Source organism: Cordyceps javanica, chromosome 6 (genome assembly GCF_051103115.1).
Source record: "Cordyceps javanica chromosome 6, complete sequence".
Lineage (NCBI taxonomy): Eukaryota > Fungi > Ascomycota > Sordariomycetes > Hypocreales > Cordycipitaceae > Cordyceps > Cordyceps javanica.
In genome coordinates this window covers 1,250,177-1,278,013 of record NC_139300.1, presented here as the reverse complement: position 1 = coordinate 1,278,013, position 27,837 = coordinate 1,250,177, and the positions used below count along the sequence as shown (strand labels likewise).

Here is a 27,837-nt window from a genome sequence, read left to right as displayed (position 1 = left end):
AAGTAAGAGAGTGGAAGATGAGGGGTAGCAGTGACAGCTGAGGTCTCATCACATTTCTTAGGCTTATAACGTTGTGCGACTCCTTCTTCGCGTTGCGCAAAAAACTCTCTTTTTCTTCTTCTTTTATATCCGTTGAAGCAACTACTTGGCATAGTACTGCTAGGAATCACAACGTCAAAAAGTTTGTTACACGTCCCAACTTCTGATTATACCTGCCCCCTTTTGACAACGTCGCAAGTCCTCGTGACACCACTCCCGCATCATGGCCGAACAACTGAGCAAGAATTTCGAGACTCTTCAGCTCCATGCTGGGTACGTAACATTGGGTTTCCCCTCCTCAGCCCGTAGAGCTTCTAGGAGCTTTTGCTTGGGGGAAACATGATTTTGTCGTTGCCTCGGGGCTTCGTCTCATTTTCGTTGGCTTACACCAAACCATTTTTGCAGCCAGGAGCCCGATCCTACGACCAACGCGCGCGCCGTGCCCATTTACGCTACAACTGTGAGATTTCTTTCGCGCAATACGGCTCCTTTTTGGAGCTGCACCGATTGACTTTTGAGAATTAGAGCTTCACATTCAATGACTCTGCCCATGGCGCGAGGCTGTTTGGCCTCAAGGAGTTTGGCAACATTTACTCTCGAATTATGAACGTACGTTGCTGTGCCCTCCCAGAAAAATAAAAATAAAAAGAAACGAAAATAGTGGCAGCGCAATTTTTTTTCTCACTCTCCCGCATAGCCTACTGTCGATGTCTTTGAAAAGCGCATCGCCGCTCTGGAAGGTGGTGTTGCCGCTCTCGCCGCCTCGTCTGGTCAGAGCGCCCAGTTCATCACCATCAACACGCTGGCCCATGCCGGCGACAACATCATCTCCACGTCGAACCTCTACGGCGGCACGTACAACCAGTTCAAAGTCTTCCTGCCGCGCCTCGGCATCCAGACGAAATTCGTCAACGGCGACAGCCCGGATGAGATTGCTGCGCTGATTGACGACAAGACCAAGGCCGTCTACGTCGAGAGCATCGGCAACCCTCGCTACAACGTGCCCGACCTGGAAGCTATTGCCAAGGTCGCACATGCCAAGGGGGTACCTCTTGTTGTAAGTTCTGACATTGACACACACAAACAGAACGATTGACCTCCCTTGCCCTCCCACCCGCGAGATAACTGGCAAGCCGTTGACCTTTTCTTTTTTCCTTCTGTGCGTAGGTTGACAACACCTTTGGCGCTGGCGGCTACTTTGTGCGCCCGATTGATCATGGCGCCGACATTGTCGTACACTCGGCCACCAAGTGGATTGGCGGCCACGGCACCACCGTCGGCGGCGTCATTGTCGACAGCGGCAAGTTTGACTGGGGCGCCAACGCCGCGCGCTTCCCCCAGTTCGTGGAGCCGTCCGAGGGCTACCACGGGCTCAAGTTCTGGGAGACGTTTGGCCCCATCTCCTTCATCATCCGCGCGCGCGTCGAGATTGTGCGCGACCTGGGCGCCTACCTCAACGCCTTCGCCGCCCAGCAGCTGCTGCTCGGCACCGAGACGCTGTCGCTGCGCGCCGAGCGCCACGCCCAAAACGCGCTCGCCCTCGCCCAGTACCTCGAGAAGAGCCCCAAGGTCAGCTGGGTGTCCTACCCGGGCCTGCCCAGTCACAAGTCGCACGAGACGGCCAAGAAGTATCTCAAGAGGGGTTTCGGAGGCGTCCTGAGCTTCGGTGTCAAGGGCGGCGTCGCCGAGGGCTCCAAGGTGGTTGACAACTTTAAGCTCATCTCCAACCTGGCCAACGTTGGTGATGCCAAGACTCTGGCAATTCAGTACGTAGCCCTTAAGCAGTGTCGTGGAAGGAGGAGAGTCTTTGCTAACATGTTGTAGCCCGTGGACCACTACCCACGAACAGCTTTCCGACGAGGAAAAGGCCAACTCTGGCGTTACTGAGGTAAATTACCCACCCCCAGGGCTTATACGAAAGCATGGTCGCTAATTTCAAAGCAGGATCTGATCCGCATCTCGGTTGGTATTGAGCACATTGACGACATCATTGCAGACTTTGAACAGTCCTTCACTGCGGCTGGCATCTAGACGCAGTCTGCAGCCCGAATTGATGACAATAGGACCAAGCTCAGCAGACAGGACTGGGTAGTTGGATGCTTAATTTTTTGATAGCAAGCACCCTTAATTTAACTGAACTCAAGGCTGATGTTGCTGCTTGGTGACACGTGATGTTGGGACTGTGCGGCGCAAGCCGTACGGGAGTACAGATGCATGCTCTCACATGCTAGACATTGATGCATGTTCCTGCAGCCTGACGCGTCGGCTTGACGCGCAAGGACAGAAAAAAAAAACGAAATTTGATCGAAGAGTACACGGGCCATCAGCTCCAGCGGAAAATCGATGCGTGCAGCGGCGCTGCCACCAGCGCAAGACGCAGTGACCCGAGGAGCAAACCCTCGCCGGGGCAACCTGCGACGTGCTCATACAGCAATGGTGATCCGACCATGATATCATTCATCGCTGCGCGAGGGTGACGGAAAAAAAATTTGCCAAAATAAATTGCTGAAGAGAAAAAGGCAACACCCGAATCGATCGTACTGGTAACTTGCTCTCGACGAATAGCGCGACAATCCCGGCCTCGCAACAAGGCCAATCCCGGTCATGTGAAGAAAGCAGAGCTTACGGAGCACAGTAAATCACATAATCACATTGGAAGAATGCCTGCCTTTTTTTTTTCTCATCACAAGAAACAAGGGTGTACCTGGTATGAATTATGGGCGATTACTGGTAGCCAGGCTACCAGGGAACCATCGAAACAAGCGCCGCATTGTTCACGGATGGGTGGTGGGGGCCACGGCAGGAACAAAGAGCCTCACATCACAAAGTTGACCCAACCCCGACGAGCCAGCAGAAGCAAGCAGGACGCGCCGGATACCGCGCGATAAACAGCCGGTGGGACGAAAAGAGGTTGCATCATCCTTGGCATCCCATAAAAAAACATAATCATGCGCTTTGGTTTTTGTGCAAATGCCGCATGGTAGACAAGGATGGACCTAGGTGGAGAGCTGTCTGTCTGTCTGTCTGACCGCACGCTGCGCCGATGTTGTCGATTTAGCATTACGAGGAACGAAACAAAAAAAGAAGAATCAAGTTCAAAACAAGGGGAAAATCAATGACAAGGTCAAGAAAAAAAAAATCAACAACAGCAGTGATCAATGGGGATCTGCAACAGCCGTCCTGTGTACCGAGTAATCTGCAACCCCGTACATAGCGTGGGTGGATATATACGATTGGCGGACCTGGGAGATTAACAACCAAGGCTCGTGGTTGTAGTAAGATTGCACCTCTCTTCGGAGAATATAATCAAAGGAGCGATTGAGCTGATGCTGGGGTATTCATTTCAGGTGCTGCTGCTGGTGCCCGTGTCTGCTCGAGTCGCCGGTGTTCGGCCAACCTGCAGCCAGCCCCCTCCACTTCTCCTCCCCTTGTCCTTTTTTTTTTTATATTGCTGCTCTGCATGGCAGCGCAGCTATTTTCAATCATGGGACTTGCTCTTCGCGAGCTCGTTTGTCGCTCGCTACCCTGAGTAGCGTGTGCAGAGAGAAGCACGCCAAAAAAAAAAAGGCTTTTGCCACGGCAGCGCCCGAAGCTGCACATGGCCAAAGGGACGAGCGGGGAGGAGGAGGACAACGGCGCATGAGAGAGAGAACACGCAAGTTTTTATTTTTATCTTATTTTATTTTTTTTAAATGAGATTTGTCCAAGGCACCCCGCTACTACTGAAACTGAGGGGAACAAAAAAAACACCCAAGCGACCCCGACTGCAAGTCAACGTGGGATTGGCCTTGCAACCAATGTCATGCCCGGGGGCGGTCTGATCGCCGCGATCCCCCTTTCGTGATGGGCCAACCCACTCAACATCTCTTTTGCCATGAGCTCCGAGACAATTCCAGAGAGATTTCTTTACGAATACAGTCCTTTTTTTTTTCTTTTTTTTTTTTCCCCTTGTTGATTTTGTAAGAAAATTTCCGTCAGCCAACATGCAAAAAAAAAAAAAAAAAAAAAAAAAGAATTGAACTTCAGTCTGGCTGGCTGGCTTGCACATGGATCAACCGCCCTCCCCCCCCCACTCCGCGTTGTTGGCCCTGGTCCTGATGCCGCAGAGCAAACAACCTGAGGTACGAAGGCGCTGGCTATGGCTTTTTGTTGTTGTTGTGTGTGTGTGTGTTGTGTGTTGTTTTGCCCATCTGCCCAGTTATAGTTTGGCCAGTGTCCACACTGGGCCGAGTCCCCTTCACAAACCGAGCCTAAAAATGATCCGCTCCCACTTTGTTTGCGCATCCTGAATCCCTCAATGGGGGGGGGGGGAAACAGAAATAGAATCGTGGCGTAGGTTTTCTAGGACAAAAGGAGAAAGACGACAAGACTGTATAGCAGAGTTAGCGCAGCAAAATGGACGATGGATGCGGTGAGTGTGCTGGTATATTTGGTCTCAAATATATTCACCTTTGCGGGCGGGATAGAGTGATAAATCGTCAACTGGGGACCCTGGTTGAAGATTGTAGAAATCTGTGCTGGCCATGGACCATGGTTGTGATATCTGACGCCCAATCAGGAAATCACCCAACCTCGGCTTGCTTCCTTCTCTCCCCCCCCAACATCTTTGCGCCAAGCTCCATGCGCATGGAGCTTGCCACCCGTTATGCAAACGTTCTCTCTCTCTTTTTTTCTTCCCACTTGCGCCGAACAAGTAGCTTGATTGACCCCCGTGTAACGGTTGTTCCCTGTTGTGCCTTTTTCCCGTCTTCCTGCTGGTCAGTCCGTCTTTCTTCGTTCCCGTACCGAAAACGGGACTTTGCGCCTCTGCCCAGTTGTGACCACACTGTCGAGCCCGTCCGGGTACTACCCTCCCGTTTTCGTCTCTTCCTCATTCTCTTTCCGATCCGTCTCGTCTCTCTCGCACACACACACACACACACACACACACTCCTCTCCTCCTCCCACGGCCAGCCGACCAACCAACCAAAGACGGAGACCAATGCTTTGGAGCGATGGAATGCGACAGATGAGTTACTAAGAGGCAGCTCGCAGAAAACCCAAACAAAGAGAGTTATAGATAACATGATCGACCTGCCCTCGATCTACTTTGGCGCCCTCTTGGGCGCCTTTGCCTTTACGCTACTGGAGATTTGCAATCAGACGCGGAGGATAGTCCAGCGCGCCGGCGCCTGGGGATGGCAGAATAGCTATCTCTACATGATTTGGAGCGAGGCCATCGTCAATCTCGTCTTTGCCATCATTACCATCCTGCACTTCAACGGCAACTTACAAGGCACCCTTGCCTTTTATTTCGGCACCGTCACGCTGTGGGCGCTGCAGACGCAGATACTTTCCCAGATTATTGCCAACCGCGTCTCCCTCATCATGATGAGCCGGCAACGGGCGACGTGGATGCGATGGGGTCTCTTTGTGCTCATCCTCGGAGTCAACGCCGGCGTCTATGTCATCTGGATTCCGGCCTACCTACCGGACGCCTCGCCGCAGCGGAAGCGCCTCAACGATATATTCGAAAAGTTTGAAAAAAGTTTCTTTCTCGCGGTGGATTTGGGGTTGAATGTCTTTTTCTTATATCTCGTCAGATTCCGCTTGATCGCCGGCGGTCTTCCCAAGTACTGGGCGCTGTTCAAGATGAACACGGTGCTCATTGTGGTTTCCACGGCCATGGACGCTGCATTACTCGGCATGCTGAGCCTATCTGACCCTTACGTGTATGTACCGCCATGTCGCGTACCCGCCGCCATCCCAGTCGTCAATTACTGATACTCTACTCAATAGTTACGTGCAGTTTGCACCGCTTGCTTACACCATCAAGCTCTACATCGAGCTCGTCATGACCTCCCTCATTGCCAAGGTTGTCAGCAGCGAGGCAGCCCCGAGCCAGGCCGCTGGCGGTTCTTCGAGGGGCTTCCCGTCGTGGCACCCGCCCCTGCCCATGGGCCACGACCGTTACGGCGACAAGTACGGCAGTACCAAGAGCATTTTTGGTGACAAGAGCGTCTTTGGGGACACGAGTATCTTTGGAGACGCGAGTACCGCGCCTGCGACGCCCAAATTCGACACGCAGTCCATTCGCAGCGGCTCCCCGTGGTACGACATGGACATTGAGGGTCGCCACGAGGCGCCCGGTGACGAGAGCTACCTCGACCCGGTGCCGGAGACGAGCATCATCAAGACCGTGACGACCACAGTCGTGTCCGAGAACAAGGACAACCTGATGCCGCCGAGCCGGAGCAGAGCCGGCAGTATCAAGAGCCATAGGAGCCTCAAGAGCCACAAGAGCCACAGGAGCCACAAGAGCCACAAGAGCCGTCTGCGGTCAGGCCTGTCTGAGGATGTGAATAGCGACCCCGTGCCGCCACCGCCACCGCTGCCGGACAAGGAAGCGTCTGTCCCAACAAGCCCCAAGTCCCAGAGCGCGCCGCACCCTCTAACCTCGCGATTCAACCAACGACGGCGCTGATCCAAGCGGGGTTGGCAACAATAATGGCGTTTTTGAAGCCAACAAATTTCCTCTCTCCCCCTCGCTCTCCTCCCTCTCGCTCTCTTCCCTCTCGCTCTCTCCCCCCTCGGTCTCTTCCACCTCTCTTTCTCCCCCTTCTTTTTCATTTTTTTCTTTTGCACACATTAATACGATCATTTTTTATACCTTTACTGTGCATACAGTCATTGCTTATACCTCCACGGTCATTTTCTTTCTGCATTTTCACGACTCATAGTCAACATCCATCTTTTTCAGTATTTCGGGACAGGGCATCATCATCTTACTTTGAGTGGCGTTGGGTAACAACCATTTTTCTAGCCCCAAGTCCGGGCAGCCCTACAGGGACTCTTCTAGATCTGTGCATATCTCGACATTTCATCGCACGCATTGTTGGTTAGAGCACAGTATACCAGAATAAATACAGCCGACCAAGATAATTAATATGATATACATCTTCCACACCGAGTTGAATGAGTGAATGTCGTTGGCCGTGGTGTCTAGCGTAACAAAGGACTAGCCAATCGGCATAGTTTGCTCGCTTAGTTACGCTTACGCCTGGCACCTCGCTCGCTCAACTACGTCCCGCATCTGGACACGCATGAAATCTGCGGGTGAGTCTCGGACTGCGGTTGGAGCGAGGGGCAGAGGGGCAGTATCGAAATGCACCAGGCTGAGAGCCTGATGGGCCTGACGGGCCTGATATTAGTTCAGCTTATTAGCCTGAGAGCGCATCGGCCAGCCAGATCAAAGCTGTCGTGAAACAGAACGGCTCCGGAGTTGCGGTTTCCACACGACAGCTATCGCCAGTTGTCATCAGGGCGGTGAATCTTTTTTGTCTCAATCCACAAGGAATCTAGCCGTTAGGAAGGCGTACCGCCCTGACTCCTGGCTCTTCGTTCTGGATAGCTATGACAGCAAAGCACTGTGGAACCTGATTGGTTAGAATTGAGTGTGCCTTGCTTCACCGACCGCTGCGCAATGTTCACTCTTGATATTTGATATCCAGTTTTTGGCAGTGTCTATTCGACCGGATATGACTTCCTATGGAGACTCGAGAAGGGCTGGAACAGAAACTCGATGGCGAAACAAGAGAAGGAAAACATAACCTTAGTCATGGTCTCAGACAAACTGGCTGGCAAGGCTGGCCTATTGGTGGAGCAAGACCAAGATGGCAGTTATTCTAAGGACTTCACCAACCAAACTGCCGGCCTAGCTGGCTCCACTAGCCGAAAACAACCATTCAGGGTCTCTCAAATGGAGGGCATACCAAAAGCTTTCCAGGCATCAATGACAGCCCCGTTCTACCGGCGCGTCCCGGTCACCGCAATGCCGAAGGGGGGAATGGCCGAGGCGTGATGCCATGTTTTAAGAGGATCGCGGGTCATGATGAGGAGGGGGAAGGGGAGGAGGGTGTGTGAATAGTTGACATTACGGTGGGGGCAAGTGGTGCTGTTGCTTGCAGTTTTTGGACTAGCGCGAGTCTGATAGACGAAGGGATTCGATGCCATGCAACACAAAAACGTGACTTGAAATCCGTTTCACGCACCGGATTTCGGGATTGGCGGCTCTCTGCTCTGAATGCGATAAATATACTTTGCCATACGCATACCATTGGGGTTCACGACGAGCATTTCGTCTATCTAAGCTGTCTTGGTCTTTTATTGGAGTCAAGACGTTTGAAATGCTGACCAAAGATAGGGACCCTGCTCATCAAAACCATACAAAAGCAGTCTGCAAAAGGAGACTCCATTGCTCAACAAAACCATCAAACCTCGAGGCTCTTGAGCGAATAAGCTCCGCTAGTGACATTACTCTGGACATTGTCATGTTTACGGAAATGCGTGCTGTTAAGATATATGGTCTCCCAAAGGCAGTGCATACGATGATGGCTCTGCCAATCCGACAGTCTATTTTGCTCATCGAATAAAGGTCCATGGAATCGTCATGGCGATAGGCCTGACCGGTGCGTGTTCTCTTCGATATTGCTACGTCATCTACTGGCACAAGATGTCTGGTACTGGCTACACTTGGAACAAGGACAGTGACAGACGCCCCAGAAATAGCGTGACGTTCGAAAGAAGGCCACCAGTCAAGAGCGTTTCCAGCTTCCCAAGCTTGTTCTGCGCCGGGGCTGAGCAGTTTAGGTCATATTGATCTGTCTAGGTAAGCCCTGCAGGGCTTCAGCTGGTGGATTCAGGAAGGTCATGGCAATGGGGGTATGGGCACACACCCCATTGTAGCCTGACTTGGGTGGATTTGGCTCATGGTAGCATACCCAGTAGTCGCATGGTAATACGGTGCCTTGATTATTTATTGTTTCTTCTCACCCAAGAGAAAGAATAAGCATGCGATGATCCTCCTGGCTGATCAGGGTATGTGCATGGCCGTTGGCGAAGGAGCTAGCTCGTCGGCAGAGCAAGCGTGAAACCTCCACATTGCGATCTTGCAAAGGTCTGCGGCCCTTTCCCGATATAGGACGAAGGCGGATAGAAGAGTTGGAGAGGTAGACTGTAAAGGACGATGTCCCCCAAGCGAGGTTATGAGTAGCGCACAATACAGTCGAAGAGAAATGCCTAGGAATTGTAGCAATTTTGAAAATGAATCTTTAGAAACCAGCACACTGTGCCCAGTTTCTGGCTACCTGAGGCCATGTATCCTCACCTACAAGGTGCTCGCGTGGTCGACTTGCGCAGTTTCGACGAATCTGAGGGCCCGAGAAGTGCGAGCAATACGACGGCAGCGAAGATGATGGGGATGACGATCGGGAAGTGATCAGTAGTCAGCAACTGCTGAGCCTTATCCACACCCATGACGACCTGCCGGTCCCTGCAGAGCAAAAGTGCAGTCAATACTTACTTTGCATGCATCTATCGGAAGGGTGCGTGCCCACACTGCCACAGTCGAGGTTCTTCTGTTGTTCCGTGAGCAAAGGCAGACATGGTTTAGGCGAGCAGGACGCGCTAAATCTCGTTCAAGTGGGGCATTTTCTCGATTCTGGTTTAGGGCGGTGGTGAATGAGCAAGGGGGGAGCCCGCAGACGAGACTGTGGAGTTGAGAGGAGATGAAGAAATAAAGCCAAGGGAAAAAAAAATTCAAAAAGAAAAAAAAATCAGAACAACATGCTGAAGAGGCGGAGTAACTGAAGCAACCAGGTTCCTGGCAAAGGGGAAAGCCGGGCAGCACGGCAAAGCTTGTCGGTCAAGACACGAGACAGTGGGGTTATGCATCCTGGCTTTTACGGGCGAGGATGGAAATGATTTTCGGCTTTAAGTGTAGAAAACCGAAAACGGATAGGGGAACGAGAGACAGTTGAAGAGCAAGGGACCCAGTTGTATTAAAGAGACTTGTTGACGGTGGTCCGAACCTCCCAACGTGCTCAGCCTCTGTTAGGTACAGCTGCAACTAGACGACGAGAATCTTTGATAGGCATAGTGTCTTGCCTTGTGATCCAGCAGACCCGCTCGTTTATATGGGTGGCCGACGATGCCACGCCACCAAGATACTTCCTTTTGGTGGCCACAACGTGGGCGAACAAGGCCTCCGGGGAGCCCATCTTGGAGCCAAGGGCATCCTGTAAGGCGAAACGGATGGATACCGATCCGAAGCACAGGACATGGGGCTTGGTTGACCAAGTTTAGGAGGGGGAGGGGGGGTCAGTTCTTTTTTCCTGACTGTCCCCAAAGTAGCACTGTGAGTGAGCGAAGAACGGATAGAGGGGGCGGGAGAGGGTGTGTTGTTGGACTTGTGAACGAGGACGAGCCTATGCGGTTCCAGGTGGAGACACCGGCAGGCACACAGTCACGCATGAAAGAACTAGAGGCTCGTGGCAGGGCTGGGACAATGCGGTTTTGCGGTTTTGGTGGTGCGATACGCGCAGGTAGACAGGTCAGTTTGTGGAGTCATGTCGAGGTCATCGTAAGCCTCAAAATGCTTGCCGGTAGAAGCGCAGGGAGTGAGAAACATGCAAGCGGAAACCTAGAGAGGCACGGTGTGAGTGAGTCGGACATGCATATGGAGAGTAAGTATGCTGGTCTGACGGATCGTGTACTCATCTAGTGGCATAGGTACTTGGTTGATACTACAACTAGGTGACTACTTGCTTGAAGACACAGGACTTGACCACCTATACTAGAAACACACAGAGCGAAGCTCCATAGAATTTCGACGCATGATAAATACTGTCTGCAGTGGGAATAAATTGAATTTTTACATTTTGCCCGTGTCCGTAGTTCGCAAACTAGGGGTCGCGCTGGACTACTTTATTAAGATGATGGAGGCAGCCAAAAACCAGGCTATTTTGCTGCCGCAGGGTACACTGCGTACACCCCCCCGCTTTCTTAAAGCACCTTGCTTCAGCTGCAAGCGCCCTGCCAACACGATGGCTCACTTCGAATCACAGTCTCTTCGAATTGCGCTAGAACCTTGCATGGCCTGCGTGCGCTCTCCCAAGAAAGAGTCAATCTCCCAGCCACGGCATATGATCGATGCCAGACACCCACCCCCTCCTCTATTCGTACAATGCCGAAACTCGAAACGCACACTCGACGTTGTTACCTGTCTACCTACTCGTGCCCTCGCTCGTCTACCAAATTCGGCCCATGCCTCGCTCCTCTTCCCTTCTTGTTCCCGCCTCTGTATTCAGTACACGATTGGCCTACCCCATCCGCACCCCCCTACCCACCCCCCCAATCTAATCACCCGACAGAGAGGGGTGTCCAGCTAGCGACTTCATCCACCTCATCCACCTCATCCACCCTACATCATCCACCTCAATTCTCAATGGTCCGCTCAAGATATCCTCCAAACCGCTCTCAACATACATAAAGACGCCACAGGTACGTCTCCCGTCCCATCCTTAAGACCCCTTCATTGCTACCGCCCTGCCCGCCCCCAATTTCATCTCAGCCGCCTCTTCCTCCCTCTCGCTCGTTGCTCGTCCCCTCGTCTCACGACAAGCGTATTGCCAGCGGCACGCTTGGACTCTTGTTTGCCGGCGTCTGCTTGTCCATCTCCTGCAACGCTTCACACATGCTTCAGCCAATATATCCATAATGTGCATCTATTCACAACAACATGTTAGCTCAGAATCCCTCACCGAAGAACCACGCAGTCGACGACGCGTCAAGGCTGAAGAGCGTCCCGATCGAAAAAAGCGATGGACTACCAAAGTAAAGACGGGTTGTGCTACTTGTCGGTAAGTCGATGCGATTGACACCATCATCCAAAGAACTGTCAAACCTAATTGTCATTTCCCACATCCATGCAGTGCCCGACGGATAAAGTGTGACGAGGGCAAACCCATCTGCCGTCGATGCGTCTTCTCCAAGCGCCAATGCGGCGGCTACATGGACCTTCCCCCACCACAGTATGCCTCCACGGCCGGTTCTTGCTGCTCCTCACCTGCGTCCAGTGTAGGCATTGCCACACAGCCCGGAAATAGTCTTGGTCCGATCCATCATGAAGCCAGCAGCCTCGAGCAGCAAATGTTTTACCTGTTCCGCACACAGACAGTCCTTGAAGTCGGATGCGTCCTCGATATGCAGTTCTGGCTCGTCGATGTTCCGCAAGCTGCCCAGGCCCATCGTCCCCTCTGGCACGCCTCTGTTGCCCTTGCTGCCCTAGCCACTTCTCGTGACGCTATCAACAGCACCACGTACGGCTTTTCTGACGCCCCCGTCGACGGCCTCACGTCCTTTGTTATGAAGCACTACCACGCTGCTATTCGCGAGCTCATCCCTCTGAGTAACCCTTGCGGCGATGCGCCTACCTTTGAAAATCAGCAAATCCTCATCATGACCAATGTGCTTCTCCTCGGCCTTGCCAGCATGCAAGGTAACCAGCGTGACGCTGCCATGTTTTCCCGCCACAGTCTCAGCCTCTTCAACGCCTGGCGCTTCTGGAAACGACAGGATGACTGGAAGACGTCCTCACAAGGTGCTATGCTCTCTGTTGCTCCTTTGACAGCCTTGATGTATCGCCTGCAAAGCCAAGAGATTGCCGACCGCCTTGAGTGGCCCCAATGGCTTCTCACAGACTTTGACCAGTTTACCAAGCTTCCGTCCGCCACTCCATTTATTTCCCTAACAGAGGCATACCGCGAGCTCCAGCCGCTTCTTGCCGGACTGACCATGGTGGCGAAGGAGCGTCAACTCAGACCGTACACCGACCTTATGCTACCCTCCCCCGAAGCCTGCCTCGCATTCCGCTACGCCTTTACCGCGTGGAAGGCCAAATACGATCACTTTTGCGACTACCAGCCACCTGGCGCAGAGAATAAGTTGGAATCCATGATTCTGGACTTGCTCAAGGCTACCATTGAGCACTCTCTGTTTCTATCCGACGACTACAGGACGCTGTTGCCGCTACATCACCATATGACTGACACTGCGGAGCGAATTCTAGTGGCATTGGCGTCAGCTTCAGCCTTTGGCGTAGATGCCAGCGCAAGAACATCACCCCTTGAGGCATCGTCACCAACATTGCAACATTCTATTCCCACATGGGAGACCATCTCCAAGCCAGTCTCAACGCCTCTATCCAATGCACCACGTATCACAAAGGTGCTCCCATACTGCTTCGGGCCTGTTGTTCTTGAGCCTCTATTCATCGTTGCTACCGGCTGTGCCGATCTTGAGCTACGTCGCCGTGCAATTTCGATCCTCCGCAGATGGCCCCGCGCCGAAGGCATTTGGTCGAGCGTTATTATGGCTGCCTTTGCCGAAACGCTAATGACGACCGTAGGCGCAATTGACGGTGGATATGAGGTGCTAGAGAATGGTCTGGGACAAATGCAGCTGCGCAGCATTGCAGATGCCAAGCAAAATTGGCCCGGCCGCATGGTGCTAATATCCTGGTGATTAGCATCGATTCGCTCACACACAGCGCCCATTTCTGAAGGTCCGCGTTTGCGGACGGAGGGGCCGTAGTGGCCGAGTATCCAAGAGGGGTTCCCTGAATTACCCTCTCTGGAGATGTATATATATTGATTACGTAGCATAGCGTCGATTTAAAGCGTGTCATTGAAGGCGAAGCTGCATGTGCTCTATTCATATTTGGCTGGGGTTTGTTTCATCAAGTCAATACTGGGCCGGAGTCCTTCACATACCAACTTTTTCTTGGGAACAGAGCCGGAACATGGCTAAGAGCCTGGGGCCATTGTAGATGTTTTGAGCGTCAATGAATCCCATTTACCTCCCTACCAATCTAACATGAATGGCGATGAAAAATAACGTCGGTATACTTTCTTCACCCGAGAGCAAGTCATTCGTCGACACAAATTTATCCATCCTACAGGAGGTGCTACCGCATATTGTTGCTGATTACATGTACCTTTTCCAGATTCGGTCGGGGTCTCTCTCTCTTTAATTCTTTATTGTATTTTTTTTTCTATTTTTCGCACTTCTTGAGGAAGAAAGGTTCGTCTGCCACACGAGGTCACCGCTGGACGCTTTTTCTGAAGAGAATCGGCGTGGAGGACGATTCGCGAAAATGCACAACCGAGGATCAAGGTTTGCAAGTGCCGATCCAAGAAATTCTCTCGCCGTCGGAAAAGTGTGCAGACTCGGAAATCGAGCAACGGCAAATCCAGGCGGCCCTGACTTTTGCCATAGTAAAGCAGTCCTAGTTCGCACCATGGGCTAAAAGTCCTCGAAGGATGGTTTTATCCAGTGCCGCCACACAAAGACTACTGGTCATAGGGCCGTTGAATAAGGTCTCAACGCCGCAGCCTGGACTCGGCCGACGAAAATACCGATATCCGTCGGGCTGGAGGATTTTCGGCGGCAGCTGATGCAGCGCATAGAGCGCGCAGAAGGATGCTCAACGCGCTGACTGCCACAATGGACATTGGCAATCACAATAGTATGACAAGCCAATATTTCGGATGCTCAGCAAACTTGATTGATGTTAAAGATACTCTACACGTTCAATTTGAATCAAATTTGCTCACACTCTTACCGTCTGAAGCCCACGTTACGTTGTGCGCTCGCTTTGAACCCACTGGGCGACTGGTGGCGTACATCCGGCGCTGACAGTCGGGCGCGGCTGTCGCGCCTCTTTTCCTGGAGAACAAGTTTCTCTGATATTGAGATACAAAGTTGACAAGTTTTTGGTTGACTATGTTTCTCCAATGATGATGATCAAAGTGCGAAATATGCCTCCGAAACACGCAAGACTGAGTGGTCGGAAGAAGCGCCATTTTCGGTGCTGACAATTTGAACGACACAACGGGAGCGTTGGGCAGAATAATCAGAAGAGGAAGACGAGAGACTCTGGGCTATTTTCGGCTTCCACAACATGATCTGTGTACTTTTTGAGAGGGTTGTTTGAACGATTGGTGGCAGTCTCCGAGCCGCTGCGTACACTGTAAACGCGCTAGCTTCACGAAATGCTTCATAGACCAGGACAGGAACAACGAGTGAGTTGGCGACGAATGGCAGGTGTGCACAGTGGGCGTAAGGCAATGTGAGTAAGTTCCAGCCCACAGTCACGGTATTTTCGTGGCTAGAGGATGGCTGGCAGATGGCTCGACGTAAAGTTCAACAATGCGCTGACCGCATGGTCGGCACGTGATGATGTCAAACGCTTATTGCCTGATTTAGAAATCGAAAGAGTTCCAATGGCGATTGATAATGTACAAACGAAAGACCAATTATTGGGCTGTGTGAGGTTAATCAGTTCGTTCGATTGCTGGTGGGCCGTAGTACTGCGAAGCTACGCCCACGAGACGAACAAACTTTGCCCAACAGTGAACATATATGGACATGCATAAACATTTCGAGAGCGAGTTCCTAATTATCGATTATGAAAATATTTACTGCATATAGATCCGATGCGGAAATCCTTTACAAACCGTTCATTCACTCAGCGCCGACGGACAGCGGCACAATAGGTACTGTGTGTACGGCCGAACCTATAGGGCTTTGGTGACCATGTGCGCCTAGTGGCGGAATGAACGTGAAGGAAGAATTTCTCGTTCTTGCTACGATTGATGTAGCCGGGGAGTCGATTGAGATACTCTCGTAAACCATCAGCAGATGACCGCCTTCGCCCTACAAGGCAGCCTTGCTGTACCGAAGAACTCATCAATGGGGTGCTTCAGAACCTAGAACGTGAGGGATACATCATTTCTAACCAAATTCTACTCGTTAGAGAGATGGATATTTTAATCGATGGTTTCTTGCGACATGTGCTGTTGGTCAGTATTCCCCGGCCTCGTGGACGATGGTGTTGTCGCGCGTGCTGTACCGGGGGCACCGCCTGGTTCTTTGTTTTGGCAGAAGCTTTGAGTGCCGCAACCGACAGTGTACACAGACCTGCCTTCCGAACCGGCGTTCAAGAGCAACCACGCCTTGACCAGTGACAGACCGGGGGCTGGGCGTTTGGCGCTTACACGTTTAGCGCATCATCCGCCGCAAAGGGAGATGGGCTTGGAAAATCCGACCCTAGCAGTTTTTGAGGAGAAGAAAAATACTACCACGAGGAGGTTTCCCAATGATTGAGCTTGGTGAAGGCGTAACATGAGATGATGGGCGTAGGAGACGCGGCCACCGCAGATATGATGCGGCCGCTGACGTTGCAGCCTTGGTCCTCATCTAAATAAGGAAATATAGACATACAGTAGGAGAAAACGCGAGGTGATTATCTCGTCTCAGCTGAGGGATCGGCATATACAGATGTTCAACTAGACTTTCTACCGGCATGACTGGTGAGCTCTTGCTTGGTCATACCAAAGGGTCTACTCGATCTGCCTATTGGGAACTGAAGTTGGCAGTAACTCTGAGTGATACAAAAGACTTTTCGCAATCTAGTGCTTCATTTGAATCAGTAATGAATGTGGCTGGCTGGGCCATCTCTTTTTGATATCTCTCTGCAGATCTCTCGCGCGACCCTGGACGTCAAGACACCGTGGCAGAAACAACGCCTCCCCCAGCCTTGTTCGCGACTCGATACACGAGACAAACGATTGACTCCAATTTTCGAAATACTGTGCTGTCTTCCTGCTTGGAGACGAGGGACGAGACCTTGGCTCCTCGATGCCAATTCTCAATGTAATTGCCGGCATGAGACGCTCTAGACAATGTCTTGCTGCATGCAGCTGAACTTCCTGAGCGCAACCGGAGAAGCAAATTCATTTTCCTTGCCGCAGCTGAAGTAGATGTCTATGTGTCATGTGTTGTTCTACAGGTATTTACATTTTGCTGGTGCATCAACTCCTTGCGGGCCGACTGTCTGAGGTGGTCACGGACCGGTCCAGATCGTGTCTGAATTCCGCTGGTCTTTACTATTTCGGATCCGCGAAGCAGGTTAAAATCCCAACATGACGGTGGCAGTACCGGATAGAGAGCTATAAGAACCCAGCTCCGTCCTCGTCAGTGACCTCAAACCTCAACCTCCTTCAACGAACAAGAAAATAACCAGTCCCACTTCCCAAATAAAGATTATAATCTGTTGCCCACCATGCGTTTTGAGCTCTCTTCCCTCGCCCTTCTGCTGGTTTCTCCGCTTCTCGCAAGCGCAAGCCATCAATCTTGCAAGAGAGGCCTCAACTACTGCGGATCAGTCCTGTTGGCAAACTATGGTGAGTTGTCCTCGCCTCAGCGGCCTCTCTTTGTGGCCCGTGTTGACTCGAGGGCAGGCTGGACGGAGGATGAGCTAAGGGCCATCTCTCCTTCGACCTCTATTCCCGTATCTGATCTCCTCTTCCGCTGCCAGCCTCGCGATCAAGTGGTGTACGTTGAGATTTGCTACGATGGCTGCATTGATGCCGGCCCTGACAAATCTGACTTTTGCGAACGTGAGTAACACTCGTGCTTTTTTGCCCTTGACTTGTAATATTCTCGACTGATATGCCATAGCATCTGCATGAAACTGAATGACCTTGTCGCGGCTTAGCGGCTTCTACCGAGGGAGTGAATTGCTATATTGCCTCGATATTGGTTTTTGTCTTGGTCTATCTAAGTTTTTCCAGTGTCCGGATGTTGCAAATGCAGAGGCTTATATAGCGGTTTAATATACGATTTCAAAAATACATTTGGTCTCCAAACAGCGTCACTACTGAGAAAAGTGATACAGACATAAATTAGTGACGGCACCGCTTGCAATGGTCTCTCGTATAACCATGGGCGTTTGGGCGACATATGACTGAAACATGGGATAATCTGAATATACGAGAAAGCAACCATTAATAGATAACAGCAAGCCGTAGGCCGCTGTTCCTCACCTTGCTCGCTGCACAAAGAACAGCAAGACAGTCGTGTCTCTCGGTCCCTCGGCCCCGGAGACAGTCCACCGCCCCCGCGACCCTTCTCCTAATGGACAGGGATGTGGGAAGTAAAAGAGCTCCGAGATCTATGTAAGAAAAAATCCAAGAAATACCAAATTTGAGCTTTGGAGAGCCGCGAAAATAGCACACCAAGATGAGGCCTGCTTCTTTCTGATGACTTGGTGAAGGATAGTTTTCTCATGCTTGATAAGTGCTCGGCACCCTGAATGCTACGCTGAAAAGCTCGCTAATTTCAGAATGTAAGACAGTTGCGAGTTGACTGACACAGCGGCGATTCACTGAGACAACCTACCGCGCACCTCGCAAGCCAATTCTACAATGGGCATAGTTGGTGGGGTATATGCGCAGTACAGCTCATATATACACGTGGAAAACTATCATCAAAAGAGGCTCCGGAGCAGGTCTGGCTCGAGTGGGAATCTTCTTGTCCTACCACCCTCTTTGTATGTGTTCGGACGGCGGCGTCCTTGCTTGAAGCTGCAGTCTTCGGTATATCCAGTCAGTCAATGATGCTCATGGCTCGCCGTATTTTCTGTAACATTGGCTAGACCTTGTCCACCGGTGCATCTCGGGATACTGCGCCGATACTGCGCCAGTTAACTAGTCTCCTTTGAGGCTCTCTGGTCTTGTCGCAGGTGGTACAAGATGCAGCATCTGAGCGAGATTGGTCTTTCCGATGCCCTAATAAGACCCATCCCAAAATTACCTCGTCGATCTAAAGGCTGCTTAACTTGTAGGCAGCGCAAGGTGAAGTGTGGTACGGCTGACATCGATCCTACTGTGTCGTGGATTGACCCTTCGCTCCAGAGTCCCGTCATGGTGTTGACGTACTGACGGAGATCAATGGTAGATGCAACGCAGCCCGAATGCAAACGGTGCCTCAAAGGATTCCATAATTGTCAAGGATATGAGAATCAAACGATTTTCGTACATTCCAACATTACACAAAAAGAGCGCTTGCCAATGCGTTCGGAAACTCGATTCTATCCCGAGGCAGCTCCCGAGCGCACTGGCAGTACGCAGCCAGTTCCCTTTTTGGCACTGAAAGCCTTTAGAGACAAAATCGCCATCGGCCATCTTTTCGCTAGATTTGGTATAACTTTCATCCATATCCCGGACGCTAATGATGCGCCGACAATCTCGAGCATATTCCACGCCGCAGACGAGGAGTCGTCAGCGTATCTCGCAGGCCTTGCGGTGAGCGAAGCGCTCTTTGGACGACTTCATAGCGGCACGAACACGGCCCATCGCTCCACGCACCTATATAGCCGTGGTCTAGCATCTTTGCAGTCAGAGCTGACACTTACACGCCTCATGTCAAAGAATCACGGCGTGTACTCGCTGCTCTGGAGCAGCATGTTCTTCGCTTTTTATGAAGCATTGGTCTTCTCAGCGCCAGGCAACTGGCTTCAACACTGCCAGGGACTCTTGGCCGTAGTAGGCTCCCAAACCAAAATAATTGATGGTGCAGAATCTAATATTGGCAGGTTTTCACGCTTGGTCCACACGCGTTCAGTCGTCCGTTGGCCCTGTCGTTCCTCGAATACAACCGAGTGTTAATGGTGGGCATTTACTAGGTCACATCTCGTCAAAATGACTAAAATCTTCTCTCAGGCAACATCCTGTGTCGTCTTGAGACGGAGAAGTTTTCTAGAGAAGCCAGAGTGGAAATCGATTCCCTGGGGATGTAGACCTGATTCTCAGAAAACATTTAGAGTCTTACTTGATGACATGTACTGCGATATATCTGGTTTCATGGAAGCGGCAGACCACCTGCCCACAGTCGTTTCTGAAACCGAGGAAGCTGCTCAAATCGTGAAGCTGCGCTCAAAAATCATACAGGCACTCTCCGATACTGAAAGTTTGCGGGCACGATGGGAGACAAAATACCCCAAGGCATGTCACGAGGCTTCGTCGTCTGGCGCAGCTCTTCTTTTTGCTTCTCCATTTGATACCATTTACCGATTCTCGAAGCCTGAAAGGGCTTTCGAGATAAATGGTTTCAACACCATCAGGCTGTTACTTTCTTCCCTTGCCAATCAGCTCGGGATAGCCACAGCAACCCTGTCATTAGTGTCCAGTATGCATGCTTCAAGCGGACCACTTCAAAATCCATTGCTACCGCCTGGGAAGTATTGTCCGACCAGCCACGCTCTAGAGATATGTCGCACCGTTGAGTACTTGATGGACTGCGAATGGGATATCCTCGGGGGCTTTGCTCTCCTTGTACCCCTGGCGGTCGCCTCACGACAGCTAAAATATTACCCTGACATTCAAGCGTGGCTAGATCAGGTTTTAAGAAGGATTGATGTAGAGAAGGGGTTCAAAATTGCGGAGCATGTGAGGGAGATGACTGGGAAGAATATATGAGGTTATGCAAACTTACTTGGGGTTTATCTCATTCTGTCCCCGTCTCGCTCTGTGCTGTCCCCTTTCACTTGAGCTATAGAGAATCTTGTCTACTGAAATGGTCAGAGGAATTGAGTACCGTGCGATCGCAAAATTCATTTTTTGGTGAACCATGATTTTTTTGTGTCGCTCTGTAGCATCGCCATTGGTCAAGTAGTTGAAATATGGATTGGAGTAAACGGCGTGCTCTGTAAATAGTTGAAATTCAAAACATTTGACCCATATGGATGAATTATGAGAGTATCTTTCAGATTTCATCTCTCAGTTCCCATCTTCATATACTACTAAAATACCCGAACCATATCTACTATACCTCCTCCGACTGTGGCGGGGCGCAGCGTGTAAGTACAGGCCCAGTGTATTTGGTGCGTCTTGCACTTGACGAGGGAAACACATGCCAAGTAAGTAAGATCAAGCGAATCCAAAAGCAATTCCCTCCAGAGGATTGCATAGTCTTTTTCTGTGTGACCATGACTTTTGGAGATGGCTTTTTGTGCCACAGCGGCCTTTCGGCGTGCCAGACCCCGAAGGCTGGCGGCTGTTTGGCGGGGCGTGGGTCCCGGGGGGGCGTGTCTGCTTCGGCCCCTTCAAAATTCTGTGCCAGCGTCACTTTTGCTCTCCTGCATCTGCTGATACCAATCACGCCACCATCCACCATCCACCGCGCCATGAACCCCAGAGCCGCGTCGATGCTGCGGCAGCGCATTGCCGCGAACCTGCTCCGCGCCGAGCAGCAGGCGTCGCCCGCCACCGGCAGCCGCTCGTGCCTGCGCAACCGGCACGCCCAACAGAAGCGATGGAACACGCCCGCGCCCAAGGCCGGCGACGGACCGCTGATGGCGCGCCGTGCCGACCGCGAGCTTCCCGGTACGAGTCGCGCCTCCTCCTCCCTCCTGTCCATGCACCCCCCCCAATAGGCCCTCACCCTAACCGAAAGGCGCTTCTTCTCGTGCCCCGCAGACATTTCCCAGGTCGGCTTCCGCTGGGGCCGTACGCTGCCGCTGTTCGCCGTGCTCGTCGCCGCCTCGTCGTTTGCCATCTTCAACTACCAAAAGTCGTCGTCGCCCGTCATCGCGTCGACCCTGTACGCGCTGCGCACCTCGCCCAAGGCCCGCGCGGCGCTCGGCGACGAAATCTACTTCAAGCATCAGATCCCGTGGATCGGCGGCGAGATGAACCAGATGCAGGGCCGCATCGACATCCACTTCTCCGTCCGCGGCTCCAAGGGCACCGCCGTCATGCGCTTCACCAGCAGCCGCCCCAGCAGCCGCAGCCTGTTCGAGACGTCGGAATGGAGCCTGCGCACCGAGGACGGCACCTGGATCGACCTGCTTGAGGACGGCGACCCCTTCAAGAGCTTGCTGGCGGCGGACGACGCGCTGCCTCCGCTCGATGAGGAGCCTGTCCAGAGAGGGTTCAGACAGCAGGGCGCGCTGAACAAATGAAAATGGAAAAGGGCATTACGCATACAATACAATCTCTGCTTAGCGTTCAGGAAATCTAGTTTGGTGGATGCGTCCACAACGACTGTACAATAGTTATCAATTCGTGTGTACATCTATAAATACAAGTAAAAAACTCGAAAAAAGGTCCGCTTCACAAATGAGGAGTTTTGTTTTACATCAATGCCAAGTCCCCGCTTCCATGGTTCGTCCTAAACAAATTGCTTCCTTTTTTTTGTTCCTTTATAATGCAGCGCTGTGCGCTTTACGCTCCTCCTTCAGTTTTAAGTGCATTTCTCTGGCCTCCTGCAGCTTGGCCTCGGCATCCGGGTGTCTCTTATTGATGCTCTTCAAAGCATTTCGGCGGAACGGCTTGCCTGGAGCCTTGCGCTTCTTGGCATCCTGAAGCTGGATGACACGACCCTTGGGGCCCGGCACGGGGCCGCTAACCAGCACGATACCGAGCTCATTGTCGACCTTGAGTACCTTGAGGTTCTGCACCGTGACGTGCTCAAAGCCCATGCGGCCCGGCATCTTCTTGCCCGGCAGAACTCTGCTACCGCTGCCCTGCGAGGGGCCCGTGGTGCCGATCGTGCGGTGGTTGAGCGAGTTGCCGTGCGACGCCTCCTGACCGGCGAAGCCGTGACGCTTCATACCACCGGCAAAGCCCATGCCGCGCGAGCGCGCGCGCGCATCCACGTACTGCCCGACCTGGAACCAATCGGGCTGCAGCTGCACGCCAACGGGCAGCAGGCCGCTCGCGTCGCGGACCTTGAACTCGTGGAGGTCAGCCTTGGGCGCGATGCCCTTGGCCTCGTAGTAGCCGAGCAGCTGGCTGGTGACACCGCGCGGGTTCTTGGATCCGTGGCCGACCTGCACGGCCCAGTAGCCGTTGCTGGCGCGCGTCTTGTTGGCCACGACCTGCACCTGGTCGAGCTGCAGGACGGTGCAAGGGGTGCGCACCTTGCCGACGAACATGCTTGTCATCCCCTTCTTGACGGCCAGCACGCCCGTGCGGTGCGGCGTCGTGTTCTCGCGTCGCTTGAGAGCCGCGGCAGGGCCCGTCGTCAGCACCGGGAGGCCCGCGGTGGGCTGGTTGAATCGTCGGGGCTTCGACCGTGGCGGCGCCGTCGACCATCCGTATTTGATGCCACGGGTGGGCGTCAGGGGCAGCAGCAACCGGCGGCCGGTGTCGGGACGGGCGGGTGTGACCCGCGGGAGGGCCACCCGTATTGGTAGACGAAGCTGCATCGTCTGTGAGCTTGTGGCGGGGTGTCAATTGACAGTTGTTGAATACAGCTTGTCTTTCGAGATGCTGAATGTTGGCGTGAGGAAGCCGTCTTTTTTTGTCACGTGCACCTAACTGAACTGACCCACATTGGCCAAGCGCAGGTAGCGGGCCAGGTAGGTAGTCAACCCTCCCAGCTTCTATGAACGGTATACTGATAATACACCCATAGAGAAAAAAGAGTATTGTTGAAGTTTTGATAAAATTTTGATTATTAGGTAATTAAACAATCAATTGTTCCTACAATGTTCAATCAAGTATTATGAATGACTTGATTAAAAAGGAAAAAAATATGCTTGATGATTACACTATACGGATAGAGAAGTATAAAATAAATATATATTCAAATATATGGCCTAGAGGATTTTTTACTCATATCCAGGTCTACAGGTATTCACGAACTACGAAGACGTGGTTCCTGCAACTGTTGGAAGAGGCGGGCGGCCGCTTGGAGTTGTGTATGTGCGGCCCGTTCTGCGTGCTGCTGTAGATGGTGACGGAGATCGGTAATTTATCAGAAGACCCGTAAATAAGAAAAACAGGTCGTAAATTTATCGACTTTGGTCGTTTCCATTAATCGTCTCCTGTGAGCGTATCAGAGTGTCTAGCCGTCTCCCGCCCTAGACGCCCGGTCCCCGTCCTCCAATGCCGCTGCCCATGGCGTTCACGTTGGTGCCCTTGACTTTGTGATCCCCCGGCTGCGCCGCGGCCTCGTAGATGATGTTGGTCGGCGCCCTGCCCAGCCGCGTCCACTCGCCCTTGAAGCCGACATAGCTGACGCGCGTCACGTCCTCGTCGCCGTCGCCAAAGTTGTCGGCAAAGAACAGGCTCAGCCGCTGCACCTTGCCAAACAGCGCCCGCTTGACGGGTACCTCCTGCACCTCGGACGTCTGCGCGAGCTCGAGGCGCTGCACAGGGTCCGCCTCCTCGGCGGCCTCGAAGTCGAGGTTCTCCTGGTTGACAAAGAGGTTGAGGGTCTTGGGGGCGCACGCGGCGGGGGACGTGCGGATCAGGATGGCGTGGAGCTTGACCTGGGCGGTGAAACTGTGATGTAGGTTAATATGAAAAAAACTGCGCATATAGCCATCAAAGTGCGTAAATGAAAGAGCCTAGAAACAGATGCACTCTTGAGATCATTTGGCTGGAAAAGCGCGTTTCGATGGTGATGGACCTACGGGATCGTCATGAGGAGTTGCTCATCAGCATCGCTCTCCAGCTCCGGGTTCAGTTCCAGGCGCTCCGCCCACGTCTTCTTGACAATGGCCTTTCCAGTGTCTCGCCGTGACTCGTTCAGCGTCACAATTTCGTCAAAGTTGATTTGCTCGTACAGAGATGACTGCAGCGCCGGCGTGATGTCGTCCGAGTGGTCATGCTCGTCACCGTGCTCGTCGTGGCAGTGCGAGTGCGAATGTGAGTGTGACATTTCCACCAAAATCCTGCCACTGAGGTTGCTTATGTATCTCTCAAAGGTGTGCCAATCAGTTCCCGCCCGGCTGCAGTAAACAGTTTGCCAAGTCATAAGATGACAAACAGATCACGATGCTGAGTCCTGACTGGATACTTTGGATGAAGTAATAATGCGTTCGACTGCCCCACCAAATACCAACCTAACGAATGGCCGCACTTGAACAATTACGATTCAAAGTAGGATCGGGCAAACTGAAATGGCAGATCATTAAAATCATATTACAAGTCAAATGAAATAGATTTTTGTCCAGTATCTATCTGAATCCGCTCTTCCGCTTAGGCTTAGACTTCTTCTTTCGAGCGCCAAATGCACCCGAAACAGGCTGGCTCATCGTCAACGGCGGCAACGACTGCGCTTGCGTCTGTGAAGAGCTGGGCCCTGCCTGACTCGACAAAACTTGTACACGCGTAGGTCCCGGGGAAGAGCCCATCACCTCGTCCTCGGGATCACGCCCTGTGCCCTGGCGCATCATCGACTGACGCCTGAATTTATCTACGTGCGACTTTCGCCTTGCCTCCTTTCTCTGCAGCCTCTCTCGCGCGTCTCTGAACCTGTCGTCTGAGGCGACAGCCACCGTCGACACGTAATGCTCGGGATTATGGCCACGCTCAGCAGGCCAGTAGGAGAGTAAACTGTGTGATTTCGATGAGGTCGGCTCCGTAGATAGCGATGGTGCCAATAGGCTCAGCCTCGCTAACGCACTGTCGTGGACATCGGTTGACTCGGATGCCGCCTGAGAGAGTTGGGAGCTACGGGGTGAGGATGTTAACATGTTCGAGCTAGGCGGTTCTCTGCTTGTCCTTTGAGGTGCCTCGAGTCTCTGAGGACCAAAGACCGGGACATCTTGAACCAAGACGCCATAGCAGGAGAAGAGCATATTTCGTGCAACTTCGGCGATCCAGACTTTTCGTTGCTGCTGAACTTCATCTGTAAGACCAGATCCTGGGGAGCCGAGCCAGAGGCTGCAGTAATTGCGAAACAGGTACGCAAAACCAACCAATGCATCCGCTGGCTCTTTCTCACTGAAGTGTCGGATTTGGGGAACACCTTTATTTTCGTCGGAAGCATCAAACAGCTTCTCTATTTCTGTTTCCATGCCGTTACTGACGTCACCAAGCTCAGCGTCATCCCCGACGGCATCTGCAAGTTGATACCTAAATACGTTAGTTGCCACCGTTCGGATTGATGACCGAAAATCACGTACCACGTCGTCAATGGAGCTCTGCTCCCTGGCTCAATGTTGTCAAATAAGTCTTGTATGGCCTCAAATAAATCTCTAGGGAGGCCTTTGGGCCCCCCTCGCTGGGTTTCTGCCAAGCTTCGGCCGACAGACCGAGACAGCCTTTCCATATTCAACCTGACCGGTTGAGGAAGCTTTTCTTCTGACTCTCTTTGCTCAGCCAATTCATTTTCCTCGACGCTACGACGATGTAGCGCGGAGTCCAACTCTTTTTCTGTCATACCATCAGGCAGCACAAATGTGTCTTCAAAGCGACGTAGCAAATGATCTCGCCTTTTCCTCCATCGAGGTCCTATGAACCGGGGTAGCCGCTTTGTGGGTGGCACCACCTCCTGACCGGGAGCGTACACGGTAGCGTAGATACCGTATCGAAGACTCAAATTATTGGACAAGAGATTGACCTGGAAGAACTCCACACCGGCCTTTTTGTATTTAGCTCCCAGGCCAGATGGCCATTTACTGCCAGAGAGATTAAGATGCAGCGGAGTGACGGTGATTTGAGAAACATGAGTGGGACTCGAAGAAGGCCCAACTGGGCTGGGAAGAGAGGTGACATGTCTATGCCAGCGCACAGGACCATCATCTTCAGCCTTGAACCAGTACACGGATAGCTGCTTTGTCTTGGTCGAAAATGTAAAAACCATGGATGTGCCATCTTTCACAGCACAGGTAGTCATTTTTGGCATCGAGAACACGTCTCCAACATGAGGAATGACGGCAAGAATCTTGGGCCGGTCTTGATCATGCCGTATTTCAGCCCAAACGATATTCTTCTCTGTCAACACAAAAACACGGCTCTCTGTAGTAGGGCAGTTCTCAACAGCAAGGATGCGATTATTATTTTCCTCTGGCGCCCAAAATTTCCTGAAAGGCGACAGCAAGGTGGCTGAGTGCATATTCAAGGCCTGAAGTCGGTCAGCTTTCCAAAGTAGTAGAATAGGCGCAACCGAACCACTGGGATGTGTGCGCGTGTCCGTCTCCAACGGATCCAATTTGGCATCGCTCGGTTCGCAGACGACCAATAGCCCATGCTTTTGGGCTGGGTGTTTGTGTTGGGCAGGGAAACCTTCAAGTGGGCCTGTATCAATGTGTCCACATGCTCGCAGTATGACTTTGACAGTATTCAAGCCGATTCGATATGTTCCCACGGGACTCCAGATGCTCCAGAAACCGCATTCGTCGATCAAAGCCAACACAGGAGCTTGCCCGAACGCTGCTGGGTTAAATACTACATCCGAGTGAGCATTGCCCCCCGTGTCGGTGTGGTATAATTTCAGTATTGGATTTGGTTTTACCAGAGACGCAGAGATGCGTTTGGTAGAGTCGTCCATTATTTGAGCTTCAGTGATTGGCACAGGGTGATGTTCTGGCTGGAGTATTGTCGTTGAGGTTCCTTTTTGGACTAGTAGCCATCGTACATAGTCCTGATTTGAAAGGCCCTGGACATACTTGATCTGGGTAATAGGAAGGCCATCAGTGGCCCAAATTATCTCCCTTTCATTCTGTAACGGGTCAATCACAGAAAGCTTCAAAGAGACATCCTCGCTGTCTCCCCACTCCCAGTCGGTCTGGTCCGCGACAGTCAAGCGCAGCAACTCGCCGGATACGCCTGTTGCAGAGGCCATGAATGGAACTGCTTTATCACCGTCTTGACGACCAGATACGGTTTGCATGGTTCCAAGGGCGAGCAATGACCCGTCGCTGGGGGATGTCTCAGCTGTCTTAAACTTGGCCATGTCGTCACGAAGCGGCTCTTGAAAGCAGAAATTGCCCATAGCCGCTTCGGGGTGGAACTTTGTGAGCCATCTCTGCTGCTCCCGACCAACGTGCCATAGATGGGAGCTTGGTATGGGCTGCACAGCCTTGGATGGTGGGTAGAGCTCGGCAGTTGCACCGACAATTGAAAATCGAGGCTCTGTGGAAATAAGTCAGGAGGAAACAATCAAGACGAGCCGCATTCCTTACCTTGATCAGTGTGGCGTGATGAACCTAAGTTGCCAACTTGGTCTCCCATTTGCTGGTTAGCCAGGCGATATGAGAGTATCCCAGCATCGCCATATGTATGGCCTGCGAAGCCGTGAGCTTCAGCCATTTGGACCGAGTAAAGTATTTTGGTGTGGTGTGAGTAACTTTGTGGTGGTTCTATTCATCCTGAGCTAAAAGCAAGAAGAAGTCATGTATGC

The 27,837-nt window shown here is 52.2% G+C and overlaps 8 protein-coding genes across 8 annotated transcripts; 5 read left to right on the top strand and 3 right to left on the bottom strand.

The window, feature by feature from the left end:
• Positions 1–262: 262 nt before the first annotated feature.
• On the top strand, positions 263–2,070 carry V2A60_008838 (bifunctional cysteine synthase/O-acetylhomoserine aminocarboxypropyltransferase MET17; the record flags this gene model as incomplete). Its single annotated transcript, XM_083260110.1, has 7 exons — positions 263–312; positions 445–499; positions 565–648; positions 737–1,096; positions 1,207–1,805; positions 1,864–1,927; positions 1,984–2,070. The coding sequence occupies 7 exons, from the start codon at positions 263–265 to the stop codon at positions 2,068–2,070; spliced, it is 1,299 nt and encodes a 432-aa protein (XP_083116236.1).
• Positions 2,071–5,103: 3,033 nt separating this feature from the next.
• On the top strand, positions 5,104–6,502 carry V2A60_008837 (uncharacterized protein; the record flags this gene model as incomplete). Its single annotated transcript, XM_083260109.1, has 3 exons — positions 5,104–5,555; positions 5,622–5,750; positions 5,818–6,502. The coding sequence occupies 3 exons, from the start codon at positions 5,104–5,106 to the stop codon at positions 6,500–6,502; spliced, it is 1,266 nt and encodes a 421-aa protein (XP_083116235.1).
• Positions 6,503–11,574: 5,072 nt separating this feature from the next.
• Positions 11,575–13,380, top strand: V2A60_008836 (Zn(II)2Cys6 transcription factor domain-containing protein; the record flags this gene model as incomplete). The annotated part of the gene is made up of 2 exons (XM_083260108.1): positions 11,575–11,717; positions 11,790–13,380. 2 exons carry the CDS (start codon positions 11,575–11,577, stop codon positions 13,378–13,380), a joined length of 1,734 nt encoding a protein of 577 aa, XP_083116234.1.
• A 3,601-nt stretch (positions 13,381–16,981) lies between these two features.
• Positions 16,982–17,390, top strand: V2A60_008835 (uncharacterized protein; the record flags this gene model as incomplete). The annotated part of the gene is made up of 3 exons (XM_083260107.1): positions 16,982–17,102; positions 17,160–17,318; positions 17,380–17,390. 3 exons carry the CDS (start codon positions 16,982–16,984, stop codon positions 17,388–17,390), a joined length of 291 nt encoding a protein of 96 aa, XP_083116233.1.
• A 3,494-nt stretch (positions 17,391–20,884) lies between these two features.
• V2A60_008834 (cytochrome oxidase complex assembly protein 1-domain-containing protein) lies at positions 20,885–21,661 on the top strand (the record flags this gene model as incomplete). Its single annotated transcript, XM_083260106.1, has 2 exons — positions 20,885–21,083; positions 21,177–21,661. The coding sequence occupies 2 exons, from the start codon at positions 20,885–20,887 to the stop codon at positions 21,659–21,661; spliced, it is 684 nt and encodes a 227-aa protein (XP_083116232.1).
• A 240-nt stretch (positions 21,662–21,901) lies between these two features.
• On the bottom strand, positions 21,902–22,909 carry V2A60_008833 (large ribosomal subunit protein uL3; the record flags this gene model as incomplete). Its single annotated transcript, XM_083260105.1, has 1 exon — positions 21,902–22,909. One exon carries the CDS (start codon positions 22,907–22,909, stop codon positions 21,902–21,904), a length of 1,008 nt encoding a protein of 335 aa, XP_083116231.1.
• A 657-nt stretch (positions 22,910–23,566) lies between these two features.
• V2A60_008832 (PITH domain-containing protein) lies at positions 23,567–24,369 on the bottom strand (the record flags this gene model as incomplete). Its single annotated transcript, XM_083260104.1, has 2 exons — positions 23,567–23,990; positions 24,122–24,369. The coding sequence occupies 2 exons, from the start codon at positions 24,367–24,369 to the stop codon at positions 23,567–23,569; spliced, it is 672 nt and encodes a 223-aa protein (XP_083116230.1).
• Positions 24,370–24,667: 298 nt separating this feature from the next.
• V2A60_008831 (RNA polymerase I-specific transcription initiation factor RRN6-like protein) lies at positions 24,668–27,746 on the bottom strand (the record flags this gene model as incomplete). The annotated part of the gene is made up of 5 exons (XM_083260103.1): positions 24,668–25,568; positions 25,619–25,643; positions 25,878–26,559; positions 27,073–27,569; positions 27,620–27,746. 5 exons carry the CDS (start codon positions 27,744–27,746, stop codon positions 24,668–24,670), a joined length of 2,232 nt encoding a protein of 743 aa, XP_083116229.1.
• Between the last annotated feature and the right edge of the window lie 91 nt (positions 27,747–27,837).